The sequence below is a fragment of the Notamacropus eugenii genome, chromosome 3 (genome assembly GCF_028372415.1).
Source record: "Notamacropus eugenii isolate mMacEug1 chromosome 3, mMacEug1.pri_v2, whole genome shotgun sequence".
Taxonomy (NCBI): Eukaryota; Metazoa; Chordata; class Mammalia; order Diprotodontia; family Macropodidae; genus Notamacropus; species Notamacropus eugenii.
The window spans coordinates 18,808,582-18,826,121 of NC_092874.1; the positions used below are offsets into that span (position 1 = coordinate 18,808,582).

Sequence of the window (17,540 nt, forward strand, 5' to 3'; positions counted from 1 at the left end):
CTGAGCACTTGACAGAATATTCCGTTTGGTTCTCATGACTTGGGAAGGAGTGGGGTGTTATCTCCATTTTACAGTTACGACACACAAGTGAAGTGTCTTGCCTGGGGTCACACCACCAGAAAGTACCTGAGACTGCGTTTGAATTCAAGTCTTCCTGTGCTCAGCACCTCGTGTGCTCTGGCGCCCTCTAGCAGCGGGTTCATATTTTTGACCATGAAATGAGTGGAAATTCTGGAAGGTTATACGTTCTTTTACCTCGATTATAAATATGTGAGAGTTTACTGTAAATTAACATATTTGGTGCTTGGCAATAGGTATAGAGGTACATTTTCTTCCACGTGTGGTTACGGTGGTTGTTTAATATGAATATTAGAGCGTATTGACACCGGAGAGTAATAGGTTAATATTTTCTCCACAGATCCTTAGATAAATGAAAATAGCTAAGATAGTTGTAAATAAATTTCAAAAATCAGTTTTTACCAATGGCCCTGCTATTTTCCTGCCATAAAAAAATATGCCTGCTCTTCCTGTCACATCCCAATTATTTATACATCTATCTCAGTTTGTACTTAGTCTGTTATCTCTGCCAGGAAGTGCATCCTTTAAACATTGTGTCCAAAAAAGTGTTTAGCCATTCTCCATTTGATGGGACACCCAGTTGGTTTCCAGTTCTTTGCTGCCTCAGTAAGCTTCTATAAATTGTTTTGCACGAGTCCTTTTCTTCTTTTTCTTTGGGGGTATAGGCCAAATACTGGTATCCCTACATCAAAGAGTATGTTGGGTCTTAGTCCCAGAATTGCAAGGCCAGTTTGTGGCTCTGCCAACAGTGCAGTAACGTACTGGTTTTTCCACAGTCCCTCTAGCATTTGTCATTTTCCTTTTTTTTGGTCAACCTTTCAGTCTCATGGGTGTAAGGCAGATCCTCAGAATTTTTCTAATGTTCATTTCTCTTAATTTTTAGTGATTTAGAGCATTTTCTTCATGTGGCTATTTACTTGGTGTTTACCTCCCCTGAAAATGAAGTGGAAAAACATCAAAACATCTATATCATTTGATTTAGAAATTGGGGAATGGCGCTTATTCCTATAAATTTGAATCTATTTGCTACATGTCTTAGAGACCTTTATCATAGAAGCCTGCTGCCAAGGTTTAGCTTATCCAGTTACTTGCTTCTCTTCTAATTTTTTGCTGCATTGGTTGGTTTGTGCAAAAGCTTTGATATTTTATATAATCAGAACTGTCCATTTTTATCTTCTGCGTTCCTCGCTCTCTTTTGTTTGATCATGAACTTTTGCCATATGCATAGATCAAACAGGCAATTTGTCTCTTACTTTGTTGTTGTCAGCTTCAATACTTAAATTATTATCAAAGTTTAAATTAATTCTTACATAAATTGACCTTCAAGCTCATGTTCACATGAAACCCTCACCAAAAGATAATAAAAATACTTAGTTTTCCTTTAAATTTAGTCCAGTTTCCTCTGGATTATGGATTTGTACGTGGTCAAGTTAAATTATCTGTTTTCAGATACATGTAAAATGTATTACATGTTGTGTTTTATGCAGGATGATGATGAGAATGTCCTGACTGCTGCTCCAGAGCCTCCAAGCCAGTTTGTACACGCTCATGGGACAGGCTTTTGCTTTGATTCCAGGTAAGCTTAACTTTTTCCATGTAGAATTGATGCTTTGTACGTAGTTTCAGAAATCCTTAACTATTCAGTAGCGTAGATGCTATGGGGAATTTCAGGTTGCTTTCTTCCTTATGGATGATTACAAAAGGCTTTCTCTTTAAGATTGAAGAACCATTGGATTTATGTGCCTCATTTTACTAATTATGAGGAACCATTTTAGGAGCTCAACCAAAGGTGTGTAAGACCAAGGGCTGAGCTTTCAGTGAATGGGCCTCCCCTTGCTGGATGCTCATCTTGATGAGCAGGGGCTGTGGGAGAGTCTGGGCCTTTGGTGAGGACCAGGAGGCCAGGGACACAAGGGATGGGATTAGCAACAGCGGCCCTGCATGTCCATCCTGGACTGGCCTGTGGTTCTCTGAGAACCAGTGCTTAGCATGTGAGCATGAATGTGTGTCAGAAACATATAATGACTTCATATTCCTGTCTCTTCAAGCTTTGATGTTCACAAGAAGTGTCCCCTCTGTGAATTAATGTTCCCTCCCAACTACGATCAAAGCAAGTTTGAAGAGCATGTCGAGAGTCACTGGAAAGTGTGCCCCATGTGCAGCGAGCAGTTCCCTCCAGACTATGACCAGCTGGGCTTTGAAAGGCATGTTCAGACCCATTTTGATCAGAATGTTTTAAATTTTGACTAGAATGTCACTTTTTATTATGCATTATTCCAGTTTACCATTTAAAAAATGATCACCTCTAATAGCTAGACCATATCTGATAAAACATCTACTGCAGTTTTCTGACTACTTACCTGTGATATGTTACCTGTGTACAGTGCAGTAGGATTAGGGTCAGGATCGCTATCTGGCTTATCAGCAGATAGGAATTTAACCTGTTTCTCTCACTTGCTCTAAGAAAAGAAAGAAGTTCTTTGTGTGTATGTATCTTTATTTATTCCCCGATTGTGAACGTTGTATCAGTAAAAAGATACAGGGATTATTTTAATGTGACAGTGGAGAAAATTATATGGTGGCAGGTGACTTAGCTGACTGATAACAGGTTTCTACTGAATAGGTGATTGAGCATGATTAAATATTATGTAATAAAAAATATTTCTGATAGCAATCTTGTGGAGTAATTCTTTGGGTAACTTTCAGAAAATGATATAATTTATTCTATGAACATATAGTTTTTTAATCCTCTTTAGAAATTTAGATGCGTATAGGATGAGTTTACCTGCTTGCAACATAGCAAATACCTCTTGTACATGTGAAATGTTTGCCTTAGAAATTAATCTAAGAAAGCACATTTTGCTTTAATCCAGTATTTTTATGAATTGAAAAATATTATAATTAAATTTATCTCAACAATTATTTTTAAATCAGCTTACAGTTGTATTTATAACTAATGGGAAAGTGGTCTTGGCAAAATCCCCCAATGTAAACAAAGAAACCTCCGCACCAAACTCTGCTCAAGGTGGTGGTATTCTTGACCTACACTTGATGGTGGTTTTGTGCATTTTGCAGTTTTTCTGTTGAGCATAATTTGAAAAATTAACGTTTCTAATTAAGCAATTAAAAATGTGACAAACACACCAAAATCAAGGTCATGTGTTTTCTTTAGTTAAAATTTGTTTCTGACTATATAGTACTCATTACATTAAAGGTAAACCAGTACTAGAGCTCTGGCTGTTTCATTTCATTATTATCCAGTTAATTTGTAACTCTTCACCTGGGATTCATGGATCCCCATGATTCTAGGAGATTAGTGAGTTTGGTTTTTTATTTTACATTATGATAATTTTTTTCACTAGACTCAGTTTCTTTTATAGTGTGCTTTTATGTGTTTGGAAACATTCAGGGGGAAGATCTCCCCGGTCTCCGCTGCCCCTGGGACTTTCTCTTCTGTCTTGGCTCAGGCCTTCTCTAAACCAGTAAATTAGCACCACCTCTGCTGTTGTGTTGAAAGTCTGGATGTTCCCAGCAGTGCTGTTTCGGTGGTCTCACGCTTCCATTATTCATTAGCACATAAGCAGATTGTTTAAACTTGCCCTGAATTAGTCTCCAGTTAAACGATTGGGTCAGACAATTCAGCTTGATTATGGGGTGCTTTCCATTGTTTTACATAATGGTCTATGTACACTTTCCCACTTCTGAGAACTTGGGTCTGGGGTCCATGGGGTCCTCCTAAGTTCTGAACCATATAGAGAGGGGAGGGATGCTCACTTGATAGGGCCTGTCTCCCATCCGTCAGTGCCTCAGGCAGTTCTCCAAGGCTGCAGATGAGGGGGGGAGAATTTGCTCACTCCTACTTCCCTACATAGATGAAACTACAAACTGGCACTAAAAATAGAATCCTAAATTGAGGTGGAAGGCATTTTAGACATCACCTCGAGTTCAGCTATTTCATTGGCTCAGAGGTGCTGTTAGGCCCAAAGTTAGAGGGAATCTTCCTAAGACCCACTCCAGAAGGACTTCCTGACTATGAACAAGGCAAGCTGGCATGGAGCAGTGTGTGCCCCTCTTTGGAGCCAGCCTTGTTGATGGGTGATTGGACAGACTGGGGGAGGGGGGAAATGGGACTTTGGCTTTTATGAGGAACAGAATGTCCTCCCCCCATCATGTGTGAGCGAGTGCATTGAGTGCAATCTGTATCCATTGGGGATTGTATAGGCATACGTGATCGGGTCCCATTCCTTAGAAAATGTGTAAAATGCCTTGTGGAATTTTTTTCAAATCAAGGGCCACGCAGTTTTCACACAAAGTTTGTGTCAAAACATCTGATCTCTTTCCTGAATTTTTTAACTTTGCTTTGATCCAACATTTTAGGTAAAGTGGGGACCACAGTGTGGTGTTTATTTTTCCAGTGAAGTAATTGAAAGCAATCCTATAGGACACGATCAGGCAGTGCTGGGTGAGCAGACATCAGTCCAGGGGAGACAAGAGTCGGTGAAAGAAAGGTCGTTCTTGCTTGGGGTCAGAGGCAGTTTATTTTAAATGTGATTTGATTTACATTTGTAAGCAGCTTTCTCAACAGGAATTTCATATCAGCACATCACCTTCAGTTCAAACAAACCTCTGTCACTTTCAAACTTAATGTTCTTTCCCCCCAACAAAACATATGAAAATATAATTTAAAGCACAGTTTTCACAGACACAGTACAATACATTCACTATACACGGTGTAACAAAATAGTCCCGTCCTTACCTGTTTAGTAATACTGTCACAAGGAATAGGTAATTAGAAGCTGGAATTGATTTCATAGCTGAAAGGAAGTCCCATGCATGATGAGTTAATTTTATGACTGTTTAGCTGCTGAGCTAACCGATCCAGCCTGCAGAGCCCAGCCCTAGAAGGAGCGTAGCCTGGTTGGCGGCTCTGTCGGGCACCAACTCGGCGTGTCTTCAGTCTGGATCGTCTCTGAAACCTCCATGGTAGCACTGTGTGTTCAGAATCACGATCATGCCTTCAGAGATCTGAGGGAAGTGCGAGAGGGCATTCTCTTTATGAACACTTAAAAACCCCTCATTAGGAAGGATTCAAGGCAGATGAAAGTAGATGTTTACACATCTGGCTAACAGATAATTGTCATCCTTTCATAGTTTAGTAAGTGTCCTGAAAAAAAGGGGGCCACCTGCTTCCCAGCTGTGCTGAAGACTTTTCATCCCATGTGTGCAGGTCACAGGGAGAGAGCGCTGTCACAAGCAGCCCAAACTTGCTTTTTACCAATTTGTTTTGTGGGAAGTTGGCTGTCTCACAGCAATTTTTATTGCATAATTAGGCAACTGGTAAACTCATGTTTCCAGAATAGCACTTGGGAGAAAAGAGCCCTCAAAGCATGATGGTCCCGTTACTGAGGAAGGCTCAGGAATGATCCCGATAGAAGAGAACGCTACAATGGGCCCCCTTGGTCCCCCTCTCTCTGACCACCTGCTGCTAGACGCACTTCTTTATCAGTAAGGCTCAATGTCTTATTTCGGCAAAGTGAATTCTAAAGCTAAACAGAGACTTTCAGTTGGAATGCACACACCTAAAGCGTGAAGCAAAATGTCTCCCTCCCCCAAGTCTCACAAGTACCAGCCTGGAGGGTCTCTCCGTGAAGCATGCTTAGAACTTTCATCTTGACTGGCTGCCACAGGCACGAGAGGGCAGAAGCTGCAAGAATTGGCAGCACATAAAACGTCAGATCTGTTGGCAATAGAGAACTGCAAAGTGCTTTAAGACTTCATCGGAGGATGAAGAGAGAGCTAAGTTGCACACACACAGTTTGCACTCTTTAATGTTTCAAAGTTTTCCAAACAGATTTTAGGGGAAATATTTCATCGGGTCTTGGTCCTCAGACGTTGGATGGGCATGAATTCAGCATCCAGCACCATGCCTTGCACTTGGTAGGCACTCGATGAATGGATGGAGGGATGGATGGAGGGATGAATGGGATACACCTCATAAAAAGTCACCTCTAACATTAAAATGATTGTTTGCTCAGTCACATGGCAAGATCTTCAGCATTTCAAAGGGGAAAAAAAGATTTGCAAGAAAATAGAAAACACAAAGCACACCTCTTTATGTATGTTATTTAAGTATGAAAATATTTTTAGCATATTACGTTAAACATTCTTTCTTATTTATATTTCCGATACCTAACAACTGGCTAGCCGCGGGTGCTAGGTAAGGCATGTTAACCAGCTTGACAACAGTGGCGGTGTTTTGGTTTTGCACACATGTGAGCGGATGTGTTGAGAAACTTCAACCACATTAAAATCCTGAAATAATCTCAGTGCCAGGCTTCCCCCCAAGTTGGTAACACTGCGGAACGATTAAACCTATTTGCCACATGCCCTCATTTTTATTTTGTTTTGGGGAAAATGTTCTGAAGAGCCTAGAGCTTTTTTCTGTTTTAGCACCTTATATAAAAGTAATGAAAATGGTGGGTATGGTTGATTACATGTGCAAATGTACAAAATCGTTAACTCTACAAAGATAACATTCCAAAATTACAGAAAAGAATTTAAAGCATGCATTTAACTCTTCTTGTAAAGGGTTGCTGAGCGCTCCCCTGACAAAAGGTGGCTGTTTTCAAAAATCAGCAACTGCTGGTGAGGATTTCTTGGCACAGTTAGGACCAGCGGGTTATTGCTGCATCTTCCTGATAATCTCCGCAGACACGGGGGGGTGGAAATTGATTGTGTGGTGCCGCAGGCCCTGAGCGGTCTTGTAACTCTTGCCACAACGGCATTTGAATGGTTTACGGACGCGGATCTGTGTTCTGTGGCCGTTCTTGGCATGGTACTTGATGCCATTGACGTTCTGCAAGGGAGAAAGGAACAGTCAGTCTTTCTGAGGACTTGCGTGGTAGGTATTCCGGACCTGCTGATAGACAGGCACCTTCTGGGTTGACTCTAAGGTAGGACGTCCCTTCAGCACGGCTCATGGCATCATACGTGCTTGGGGTTTGGCAGGAATGTTTGTTAGAGATTATTTAGTCCAGCCCTGTAATTTGGCAGGTGAGGTAATTTCCCCAAGATGCTTGTGAGCCAAGCCAGTAAATATCAGAATCTGGGTTCAACCCCACCCTTCCTACTTGAGCCAGCTCAGTGTACTAAGTGGAAAGAGCCCTGGATTTGGACCTGGTTGTACCACCTCTGGACAAGTGACTTTGCCTCTCGAGCAGGGGCTCATTTGAGGGCATTGGATCAGGTATCAGTAACCCCCTTCCCAGTTCCAAGTCCAAGGACCCCAGGATTCAACTAAAGCTGCTTAGGGTCATTTTTCTGGCTGCATTATATGTTAAATGCATCTTGGTGTGCTTGAAAGATGTCACCACAATAACCAACGTAAGGCTCTCCCTTTTCTCAAGAGCTTAAAAACAGCACAATTCCACACAATTGGAACTGTCCATACGGATACGTCTTTGCCCCCTCTCCCCTGCAATTCCTACCTTGGAATAACTGCTTTTTATAAAACTTTGTCAATGCAGATGGAAATGGGATGCCTTCAGCCCCTCACCAAGAACTGAAAACACAAGTTTTTCTGATGCGCTTAGAAGATTGATTGGCTAGCCTCTCCTCAGCATTGGTAGATTATTCTAAGAGGAAAGACTGAAGTGGCCACCTTCCACTCTTGTTTATGGCATTTTGGATGAAATAAAACGGACTTTGGGGAAGTGTGGGACTGCATGTGGAATATTTCTTACAGTGTCAGACTGCTGATGTAAGGTTGGCTGAACTACTCTTTTCCCTCTTATCAGACATTGGCTCCATCTCCCTTGGTGGGAGGGAGAGATACCTTCAGAAATCAAGGCGATGGCTGAAGAAGAGAGCGAGTGATAAAATACATAAAAACGTGTTTCTGGTGCTCACCTTCTCTGGAGCACAGGGACTAATTTGTGTTAACTCAGAGGCAAACATTTTCCTTCCCATTCCTGCAGCGTGCTCTCCTACCCCAACACTCAGACATTTAGAAGCCCAGCATTCCTTCTATGGCGTTTTTATTTCAGCAAACAGGAAGAGATTTCAGGGTTTCCATCTAATTCCCCATGACATTTCACTTCAGGATGACCAAAGGAAGCGTGATCACAGATGGGGTTGTGTCTCCACCCCCAACTGGCACCAAGCCCTTCTCTCCACTTACTAACCAGTGTCAGCTGAAATACAAACTAATGCTTATTCCCCCCCCCAAAAAAATAGTAATTTGTAACCAACCAACTCATCTCCCCAAAGTAAAACAATGCCTATTCACCTACATACTAATTAAAAGATTTTTAAGTTAAAATTACATCTAAACTTAAATAAAATGATCAATTCCCTCTTTCACCAGCTGAACGTGCCCCCGACTCACAATGGAAGGAGAAAGGGAGAATCCCTGCCCTGTTCTACCCAGAGTCGTCAAGGGCATCCTCAGAAATCCCTTCAGCCTTCTGGGTGCTAACACTGGTGCCAGTAGGACTTTGCAGCTTACAAAGGGGAGAGAAAGATGAACTGGAGGTGCTGAATACAGAGGGCTTCCTCAAACTTAGCCAAGAAGAGGAAAGATGTCTGCACGGGATGGGGGCATGTTTGTAGCAGTAGAGATCCATTAAATAGGGGAAAGTGGGATGACTGGAGATGGCAGCAGAGGCTACAGAAGATGGGTGGGGATGGAATCGCTTGGCAAGGCCCTTAGATGAGACAATGGAGATGGTGGGGGTGACGTGCTGAGAAGGTGAGTTCTCAGTGTGTTGGTGACTCGTAGATAAGGTACCTTATCTACTCACCTGAGAGAATGGAGCCAACCTGGGGGGGATGGCCTTGGAAGGAACTGAGGGATGGATGGAGAGCAGATCTGGGGGTTATGGGGCAAAGGGAAAGATGGAATGAGCCAAGATGATGCCTGAGGGAGCATGAGAGGAGTCGACATGGCAGAGACCTCTCACACAGACACTGAATGGGCCGAGCAAAAAAGGGTTCAGGATCTCCTGGTGCCATCAGATAGCCGCGGCCGGGGAGACCAGGGCAGGTTCTGTACTGGGTTTGAATGAACTTTAAAGGAGGGAAGCTGTTAAGTGATAGTGGCAGAGGAGGCAAGTCCAGAAATGGGGAGCAGGGAGTGCTCTCTGATTCCCCTACGTGTGCGTATGTGTGCGTGTGTACGTGCATGTGTGTGCATGCATGTATGAGTGTGTGCATGTGTATGTGTGTGCATGTGTGTGTGCATGTGTCTGCGTTTGCATGTGTGTGTGCATGTGTGTGCGTGGAGAGGCAGAGTATGCGTCAAAGAGCCCGCAGCTGCAGCATCATTAGGAGCCATCTAGGTCGCAGAGACGATGGAGGGAGAAGGGAAGGGATTTGCAGGAAGGAGGCATTCTGAGAGCCCAAGGCAAGGGCCCGCTGATGTCCAGCAGGATGCTGTGTAGGGAGGTTAGAGGAGGATGGGGTGAAGGAGTGGGCGGCTGGCAATGAGGAGCAGGGTTTGTTCCCTGGCATCAGGGGGTTCAGAATCACTCTGTCACAGAGACTGCAGGGCAGTAGGAATATGCTAAGCACTCAGTGGCAAATACAGCAGTGGATCATTTGGGGAGAGGTTTGTTAAGGAGGCTGAGGTTCAGCTTTGTGGCAGCCCAGCCTCACAGAAGACAGAAACTGGAAGAAGTGAGATCCTAGGAAGGCAGGAAGTGGCAGTGTGAGGCAGGCAGCTGAAGAAGCTCCTGGGTTAAAGTGGAAGCTTGGGCACAGGTGGCAGGTATCCTCAGCATGGCCCCAGAGCACTGGAGAAGGCCCCGCATGAAGGGTGAAGTCTGGAAACCATGTGATCCCTTGGGGGGGCCTCCTGAGGGGTGAGCTCCTAACAGCTGCCCAGTGTGGGATGGGCCACCTCAGCTGTCAGAGAAGGGTCCCCCCTCTTCCTGAAGAGCTCAGTGACCACCTGTCAGGTGTGATGTAGGGGGATCTGTGTTCAGGCCCAGGCTGGATGAGATGGCCTCTGGGGAACCTTCCAATTCTGAGATTTGGTGATAAAATTGTCCAGTGATCAGACAGACGGCCAGACTTCATAGGCTCAAGTTACTCAAGCCTTTGGTCTTTCCAGCTTCTATTTGTTTATTCACTCATTCATCCATCCAACAAATACTTATCAAGTGCCTCCAAGGGCCCCTTTCAGGGGAGGAGAGTTAGAAAACATTCCCCGTCTTTGTTTTCCAGCAGTGCTGCTGGCCTTGAGATGGGTCATTAAAGAATCCAGTCACACCTCGGGGTGCACCACTCACACCTTGATGAAAATAGAGAAGACTGAAAATAGAGACAAAGCCACGGCGCCTTCCACGGAATCCACACAAACAGAAATTCCCTCTCACTTGGTGGTTTGCTCCTAATTAGTTCAGGGAAGGATTGGAACCAGAAATTTCTTAAGCCACAAGAATCTTGTGAAATCCATGTGAAAGCCAAGCCCCTTCTGCCCCAGAACCCTGAGAGAGGCCTATTGTCAGGGTGGCGAGGGCTCTTCAGCCCCCTTCGCATGGTTAATGTAAACATTCATTGCGTGTCTGGCATGTAAGCTTGCCGAGTCTGGAAGGAAAACGCAGCCAAACCCATAGATCAGCTTTACTGGAAAAGTTAGCCTGACAACTACATACTCTGAAACCCTCTCTTGTCCTAAGGTCAATTTATAGGAACATAAGAGTTTTACAGCTCAGAGGAACCTTACGGATCCATCTACGGTCCATTCCTCCAACCCCATCTGGGGTTTTCTTGGCAAAGATTGTGGAGTAGTTTGCCATTTTCTTCTCCAGCTCATTTTATGGATGAGGAAATGGATGCAAACAGGGTGAAGTGACTTGCCCAGGGTCACGCAGCTGCTCAGTGTCTGAGATAAGATTGGAACTCACCAAGCTGAGCTTTGATTCTGGACCTAGGGCTCTGTGCGCTATGGTGTTACCTAGTTACCCTCATTAAATGAATGGAAAATGCTTATTGTCCTGATTGTGACAGGTAGTTAGATAAATATAAAGGTTCAACATTAATTAAAAATATCAATTTCACAAGTGAGAGATAACTCAGTGGCATTCTTTCTGAAAAAAGATCTCGGGGTCTTAGTGGGTTGCTAACTCACTATGAGTTAATACCGTATCTGGGCCTCAGGAGCAGTCCAGTGATTCCAGAATAGCTTTAGCCACTGAGATAAGGAGGGAGGGCAGTTCCACACCTCCCTCTCAAGTCTCTGGTCTTTTGAATATTGAATTGAGGCACAGACCAGGCCTGTAAAAGGGGGATGAGACTGAGAGGGTTGGGGACGGGGCACATGAGAGGAGCCAGTGAGACCAGGTGTGAAGGTGGCTAGTCTGGGCACCTCTGCTTTTTGTCACTCATCTTTTCTGAGCCCCCTCCCCCATGTGTCTGACCCTGAAGCTCAAGGGCACCTCCCCCTTCCAGGGGCTCCTCCTCTCTCCCCTGTGACCTTCCTCATCTCTGCTGCCTTCTCCGCTCCATGAGGCTGCACAAAGGATATTCCTACGTGCTGGACTGACCACATCAACCCCTGCCCCCCGCAGCCCCCCAGCTCCCTAGGATAAAATACAGATTCCTCTCTCTGGCAGAGGAACTTGAGCCAGAAGTCAGGAAGACCTGGGTTCAAATCTGACCTCAGACAGCCTTGTGACCTTGGACATATCACTTAACCATTGCCTGCCTCAGTTTCCTCAACTGCAAAATGAGGACAACAATACCTCCTGGGCTGATTGGGTGGCTCTACCCCTCCCCCCACCCCATTACCCATCTGCTTTCCTGCCTGACTGTATTGGGGCAAATGATGCTGGCCTGGGAGGGGCCAGTGGTAAGGCAGTAGGAGCAGGTAGGACCAGCTTGCTTTCTGGGCAAAAGTAAGAAAGCAGGGGCTGGCAGTGAAGTTGGTCATACAGAAAACACCAAATCACAGGTTTCTCCTATAAATAAACCTCGATTATTTTAAGTGAAAACTTTAAAAAAATAGTTTTTTTGAAATGCCAAGTTACCCTGGAGGGGAGAAGAGAGAGGGAGAAACCCACAACACTCAGCAATCTCCTTGGCTCTTCAATGCCAGTGACCTCCTGGAGGGTCTCCCGCTGGCTTGGCTGTCCTTCCAAATGTCCAGCAAGAATTTTTCCTGTAGCGGGGTTTGGTGGAAGGGGACTGGGACAATCTGGGATGGAGCCCTGGCTCTGACATTTCCTGCCTAGGTCTCAGTGTCCTTCTCTGTAAAATGAAGGGGGCTGGCCTCACTGGCTTCTGAGGGCCCTTCTGGGTCTCTGTCCTGCCTCCTGGGTGGAGGGCTTCATCTAGGCCTCCGCTGGCCAGAACCCAGCAGCTAAGTGAAGGCACTCGTTACTCCTCTTTGGTTTAACTTCACTGATAAACATGGGCTCTATGTTTTTATATCTTGAGCAGCGTCTATGCGTCCTCAAGGGGTCTCCTGGCCTTCTGAAGAGCAGCCACCCCACAAGGAGGGTCCATGTGGGTGCCTCTCCAAGGCCAGGTTCTCCATAACCTGGATAAGCAAACCCGCTCACACACCAGGTAGATGTCTGGTTTTAGATTTCCGCTATGTACTTCCACAGCTGGTTTTTAAAGAGCTGTTAAAACATCATGGAAAACTTTGCAGATTTGTTTTTGGAGACACTTCTGGTGAGCAGAGCACTCTGGGCCCGGCCACTCAGAGAGAGAAAATCTGCCAGTAATGGGGGGCTGGGCCTACGCTGGAATGGGAGAGGATGGCAAAACTGTGGGAAAGAGCAGACACCCTCTTCTGCGGCCACCAGAGGGGTCAAGGGTAGACCCAAGGAACGGGGGGAGTGAGAACATTTTCAGCTAGACACAAAAACTTGCGCTCTTGACCCTGTCTGTGGAAACCAGCCGTGGGCCCCTCAGCTGCAGAGGCATGGCCCAGAGAGCAGGTAGCATGGTCATTCTTCTTTGGATGGACTCCTACCTTCTCCGTCCCTATTCCCAGAGAAGACATGGATTTGGAAAAACTAAAAATGCAGTTGAGTTTCCATCGCTTAACTGAAGTCAAAGCTGGATTGATTTCCCAGTTATGGAACAAAACTTACTGGTCCTTCTGCTGGGAAAGCGTAAGAACCCTGGAAAATGTGTACAACACCCACCATGCTGACAGGTGAACAACTCTGGTGTAATGACCAACCATGATCCATCCAAGGAAGACACACCTGATGGACAGAGAGCTGATGGACTCAAATGGAGGAAGGAAAGAAACGAGGGGACCAGTGTTAATGTTTTACACACATACTATGGGTGCTGAACGCAACAAGTATCTCATCTGAAAAGCAGGGGCTGTCTGGATCTCCATTTTACACTTGGGGAAACTGAGGCAGACAGAAGTGAAGTGAGTTGCCAAGGATCACGCAACTAGGAAATGTCTGGATCTGAACTCAGGTTTTCTTGATTCCAGGGTTGGTGTTCTATGGACTACACACTGAGCTGCCCAGATGATATAGGACTCTGCCAGGATAGCCACAGATAGGTTGTGGGACCCTGGGCAAGTCATTCAATCTCTATCTCAGTTTCTTTATCTGTAAGATAAGGGAGTTAGAGGTCACTGAGGTCCCTTCAAGTTGAAATTGGTCACCTTCTCCGAAGAACCTCGGACACACCTGGGCCATCCCCAGACAACTCTCCAAGACCATGGGGTCCAGACCAGCCATCTATCTGGCCAAATGGAGGGTTTCCACGCCAGAAATTCTCGGGTCCAGATCTGAGGGGCAGGAGGACCTCGGGCCCAATGTGGGTCCTGCCCCTTCTGCTCCTGGGGCCAGTCCTGGATCCAAGCACAAACAGCCCCCTGTCTTGGCCCAGGCCCTGACAGGAAGCCAAGGACCAGTGAGGGTGCCTGACCAGATTTGGCCATTGACAGGGCAGAAGGGGTGGGGACGGGCCCGGTTTGGGGTTTTTACCTTGTATCTTTTTTTGCATCCAGGCACGGGGCAGGCAAAAGGCTTCTCATCTCCTCCGTTCATGCACATGGAGCTGAGGATGGCCTCAGAGCTGATGGCACTCTCCGTGGTCCAGGACTCATCGCTGTCTGACTCCTCGTAATCTACCTCCTCTTCATCATATTCACTGCCTGAGGTGGAAAGAGAAGGGGAGAAAGAGTGAGTGAGACCACAGTCTGCCCAGAGCCAGTCCTGGGCCCAGGGCATGTGTGACCCTGGCCAGGGAGCCCTACCATCACCCACCTCCTCTTCTGCGAACCAGTGTGGGACAATGGGTAGGGCCTTGAGCTGGAGTCTGAGGTGCTGGGTTCAAATTCTACCTTTGGAACTCCCCTGGGCCTTGTTTTCCTTCACTGGGTCAGATCACCTGGGAAGCCCCCTCCCATGCTAAGCTCAAATGGGAGCCGTCATCATCATCATCCTCATCAGGAAGGCCCAAAGTCACAGCTGCCTAGACTGCTGGAACGGTGGAGACAGCTAGAAAGCATGACCTTCCTCTGCCGCTACCCCCACCTGCTCCTGCTGTGGTATTGAAAATCCCAGCTTGAGTTGTTTCTAAGGTGAAGGCTCTTTGCCTGGAGTCTCTGAACTGGTTTTTTAAAGATATTTTGATAAAAATATTTCTTTATAATAGTTTCCCTTTGTAATCTATTTTTCACTTTATGCATTTAAAAGCACTATTTGGAGAGACTCAACCAGACCACCAGAGGGGTCTATGATACACAGAAAAGGTTAAAGATCTCTGAACCAAGGCTTGTCATTCTGCTGAGTTGCTAAGTGCTGAAACCCCCTATCAGTCATGTGTACTTTAGTCTGAATGGGTTTCAGATCCCCGTGTGAGAGCAGGTTTTGATGAGCAGCAGGGAGAAGAGCATGAAGACACTGATGGGTGGGTGGCAGGGGACTGGGAAGCAGGAGCCACCCAAGTGGGGAGACTGAGGCCATGGACACATAATGTTTGCTTAGGGCCGGTCCTGTTTGCTCCCCCGGTGAACATTCCCTGTCTTGTTTACTCACAGAGAACTGCAGACACCCGGTCTCCAGAGTGCTGGGGCTGAAGGGGGGCCCCAGAGGTTATCAAGCAACCTTTCATTTTATAGAGAAAGACTTGAGACAAAGAGAGGGCAAGCGGGCCCTCAGGCCTCCCCTCCATCCCCCACCAAAATGGCTCCTCACTGCCTAGGCATTTTCAGCGGCTCTCCCTCCATGATGGGCTGGAGTTTCACTCTCCTAGCCACCAAACTGCACCTCCCCATTTCCCACTTGTCTGGAGGGAGGGAGCAAGAGCCCCAACTCCCCTGCCCGAAGGACTTTGTGGGTGCTTTTCATTTCCAATTGGCTCCAAGTGGCCGAGTAGGGGCTGGCCTTTGCACAAGGAGACCCCGACGACCATAATTCTCCTGATCATAAACAGTGTAAAATAATATGGTGACAAGTCCTAATGCATTTACAAGCCCTGTGGAATAAAAGGAGTTAGAACATGACGTTAATAAGAATTATATGGTGGCAAGGCTGGCCTTGTGAACCGCCTCCCCCAGGTATGAGGCCACAGGGGCAGACGGATGGAATGACAGACAAACAGCATCTGGGTCTGCCCCGGGCCCTCCCAGCTCTGTGGCCAGCTGGGCTCCCCAGGCCTTCAATGCCAGGCTCCTGCTCCGTTACTTAACGTCACTGTGATCAGCATTAATGAGACTTTGGAAGAGCCAGGGCCGCCTCAAGAGCATCCCCTCTCTCCTCCAGACTCCTAGGTGACTCCTCGTTAGCTCTGTAGGAGGGGAGGAGCCCAGGGTGGCCTCCGCTTCCTCACTAGTGAAATGCTGGGACAGGGCTTGCTTAGCTCTCTGGGCTTCCCCCACCCTGTTCTAGCAGGGCTGGATTAGGTGGGCAGCAAGGAAGGAGGTGAGGTAAGATGTGTCTCGGGGACTTCAGCCACTCATGGTCATTCTTGGCTGCAGCTGGCTTGGGACTGTCCCTGAATCTAGGATCCCTGAGCTGGGACAGGGACCTTGGAGACCACTGGATCCAGCTCGTATCTGAACGAGAATTCTCTCTACCACAGAGCTGACAAATGGTCCTCTTGGCTCTTCCTGAAGACCTTTGGCAAGGGAGACCCCACTACTCTCCGAGGTGGCCCTGTCTCACTCACTGTGAGAGAATTTCCCCCCAACATTAGCACAGTGCCAGGTACTCAGCAGGAGCTTAATAGATGCTTACTGATGGTATTTCCCTCTTTGCGTAGGCCAAGCAGAATGAATCCAACATTCCATAATAATGCTACTGTTAAGCAGAATTTCTAGGATGCTTCAGGGTTGGCAAAATCCTTCCCATGTTATCTCACTTGATCCTTACAACTCTGCCATGGAAGTACTCTTATTATCCTCACTTTACAGATGTGGAAACTGAGGCACATAGAAGTTACTAAGTGACTGACCCAGGGTCATACAGCTCAAGCTAGCCATCAGATGGTTCAGACTCCCAAGCTGCCTCAGGCAAGCAGAGACTTTTTCATCCTTTGTCATTGTACCCCCATGAACTAGCCTAGTGTGGGGCTCAGAGGAGGTGCTGGAGGAAAAACTGTTGATTGACTGAGATGCTGAAGGCAGCCCCTCCCGAGCCTTCTCTAGGCCAACCATCCCTTGCTCCATGGCCAGGATCCCAGACCCTGCTACATTCCAGCTGCCCTCTGCCCTCTCTCCATCCATTTTTCTCCATCTTTCCTAAAAGGGACAGACACCTCGTACAAACCAACATGCTTCAGAAATGGTCAAACCAGCACCCTGTGATCACTCTCCTCCCAGGAAGGACAGTACGGGCAGGGAAGATCTGCTACAAGCCAGGCAAGGGCGGACATCACTCATGCTAGATGCAAGTTGATTCTCTGAACAATCTGCATAGTTTTGGAAATGTTCCTTAAGTAGGCCTCATTTTGGTACATCTGACTCTTAAACAAATGCCACAGGGCAGTGCCCTTTCAGATGGCATTTCTCAAAGCCTTACAAGCAAGACCTTGGAAAATTTGGAATCGCTCATTTACCCGTCTAATTGGACTAATTTATTAACTGGAATACCAAGAAAATGAGGACATTTAAAAAAAAAACCTCAAACCAATTTGGTGTTAAATAGAGCTGAGAGGAACACGAAAACCTGAAGTGCCTTCTTAATGGAGATGGAGCTCTGGGAGCACACCCTCCCCCCAATCCAGGCCTGGGGTTGTCGTTCCTAGTGCTGTGGGCCAGAGCCTTCATTCTGGTGACACCTGCCAAGAGGCTTCTGTGCTGATGCTTAAGAGATGTTTACTGAATTGAGTGAATAGATAGATGCTCGTTAACTAACCGCTGCCAAGTCTTGTTTCCAATGACCTGGCATCTCCGCACCCAGATCAACAATATCCCAGGGCACCAAAATGTGGGTGTGGCTACTAAAGTCCTTCCAATGCCCCGAGAACAGGAGAGAGAT

General features: G+C 46.4%; 2 protein-coding genes across 9 annotated transcripts in view; one reads left to right on the forward strand and one right to left on the reverse strand.

Moving 5' to 3' along the window:
• TAX1BP1 (Tax1 binding protein 1) overlaps positions 1–2,752 on the forward strand; it is a 66,468-nt gene extending 63,716 nt beyond the window's left edge. For all 4 annotated transcript variants that reach the window (XM_072651015.1, XM_072651017.1, XM_072651016.1 and 1 more), the window contains 2 exons: positions 1,566–1,654; positions 2,127–2,752. In XM_072651015.1, coding sequence (XP_072507116.1) covers positions 1,566–1,654; positions 2,127–2,328 — 291 coding nt within the window. In that variant the 3' untranslated portion in view covers positions 2,329–2,752. The remainder of the gene's footprint in view (positions 1–1,565; positions 1,655–2,126) is intronic.
• Positions 2,753–4,597: 1,845 nt separating this feature from the next.
• Positions 4,598–17,540, reverse strand: part of JAZF1 (JAZF zinc finger 1) — a 269,317-nt gene continuing 256,374 nt past the window's right edge. For all 5 annotated transcript variants that reach the window (XM_072651019.1, XM_072651020.1, XM_072651021.1 and 2 more), the window contains 2 exons: positions 14,043–14,212; positions 4,598–6,934 (listed from right to left, as the gene is read on the reverse strand). In XM_072651019.1, the coding sequence (XP_072507120.1) occupies positions 6,758–6,934; positions 14,043–14,212 (347 nt within the window). In that variant the 3' untranslated portion in view covers positions 4,598–6,757. The remainder of the gene's footprint in view (positions 6,935–14,042; positions 14,213–17,540) is intronic.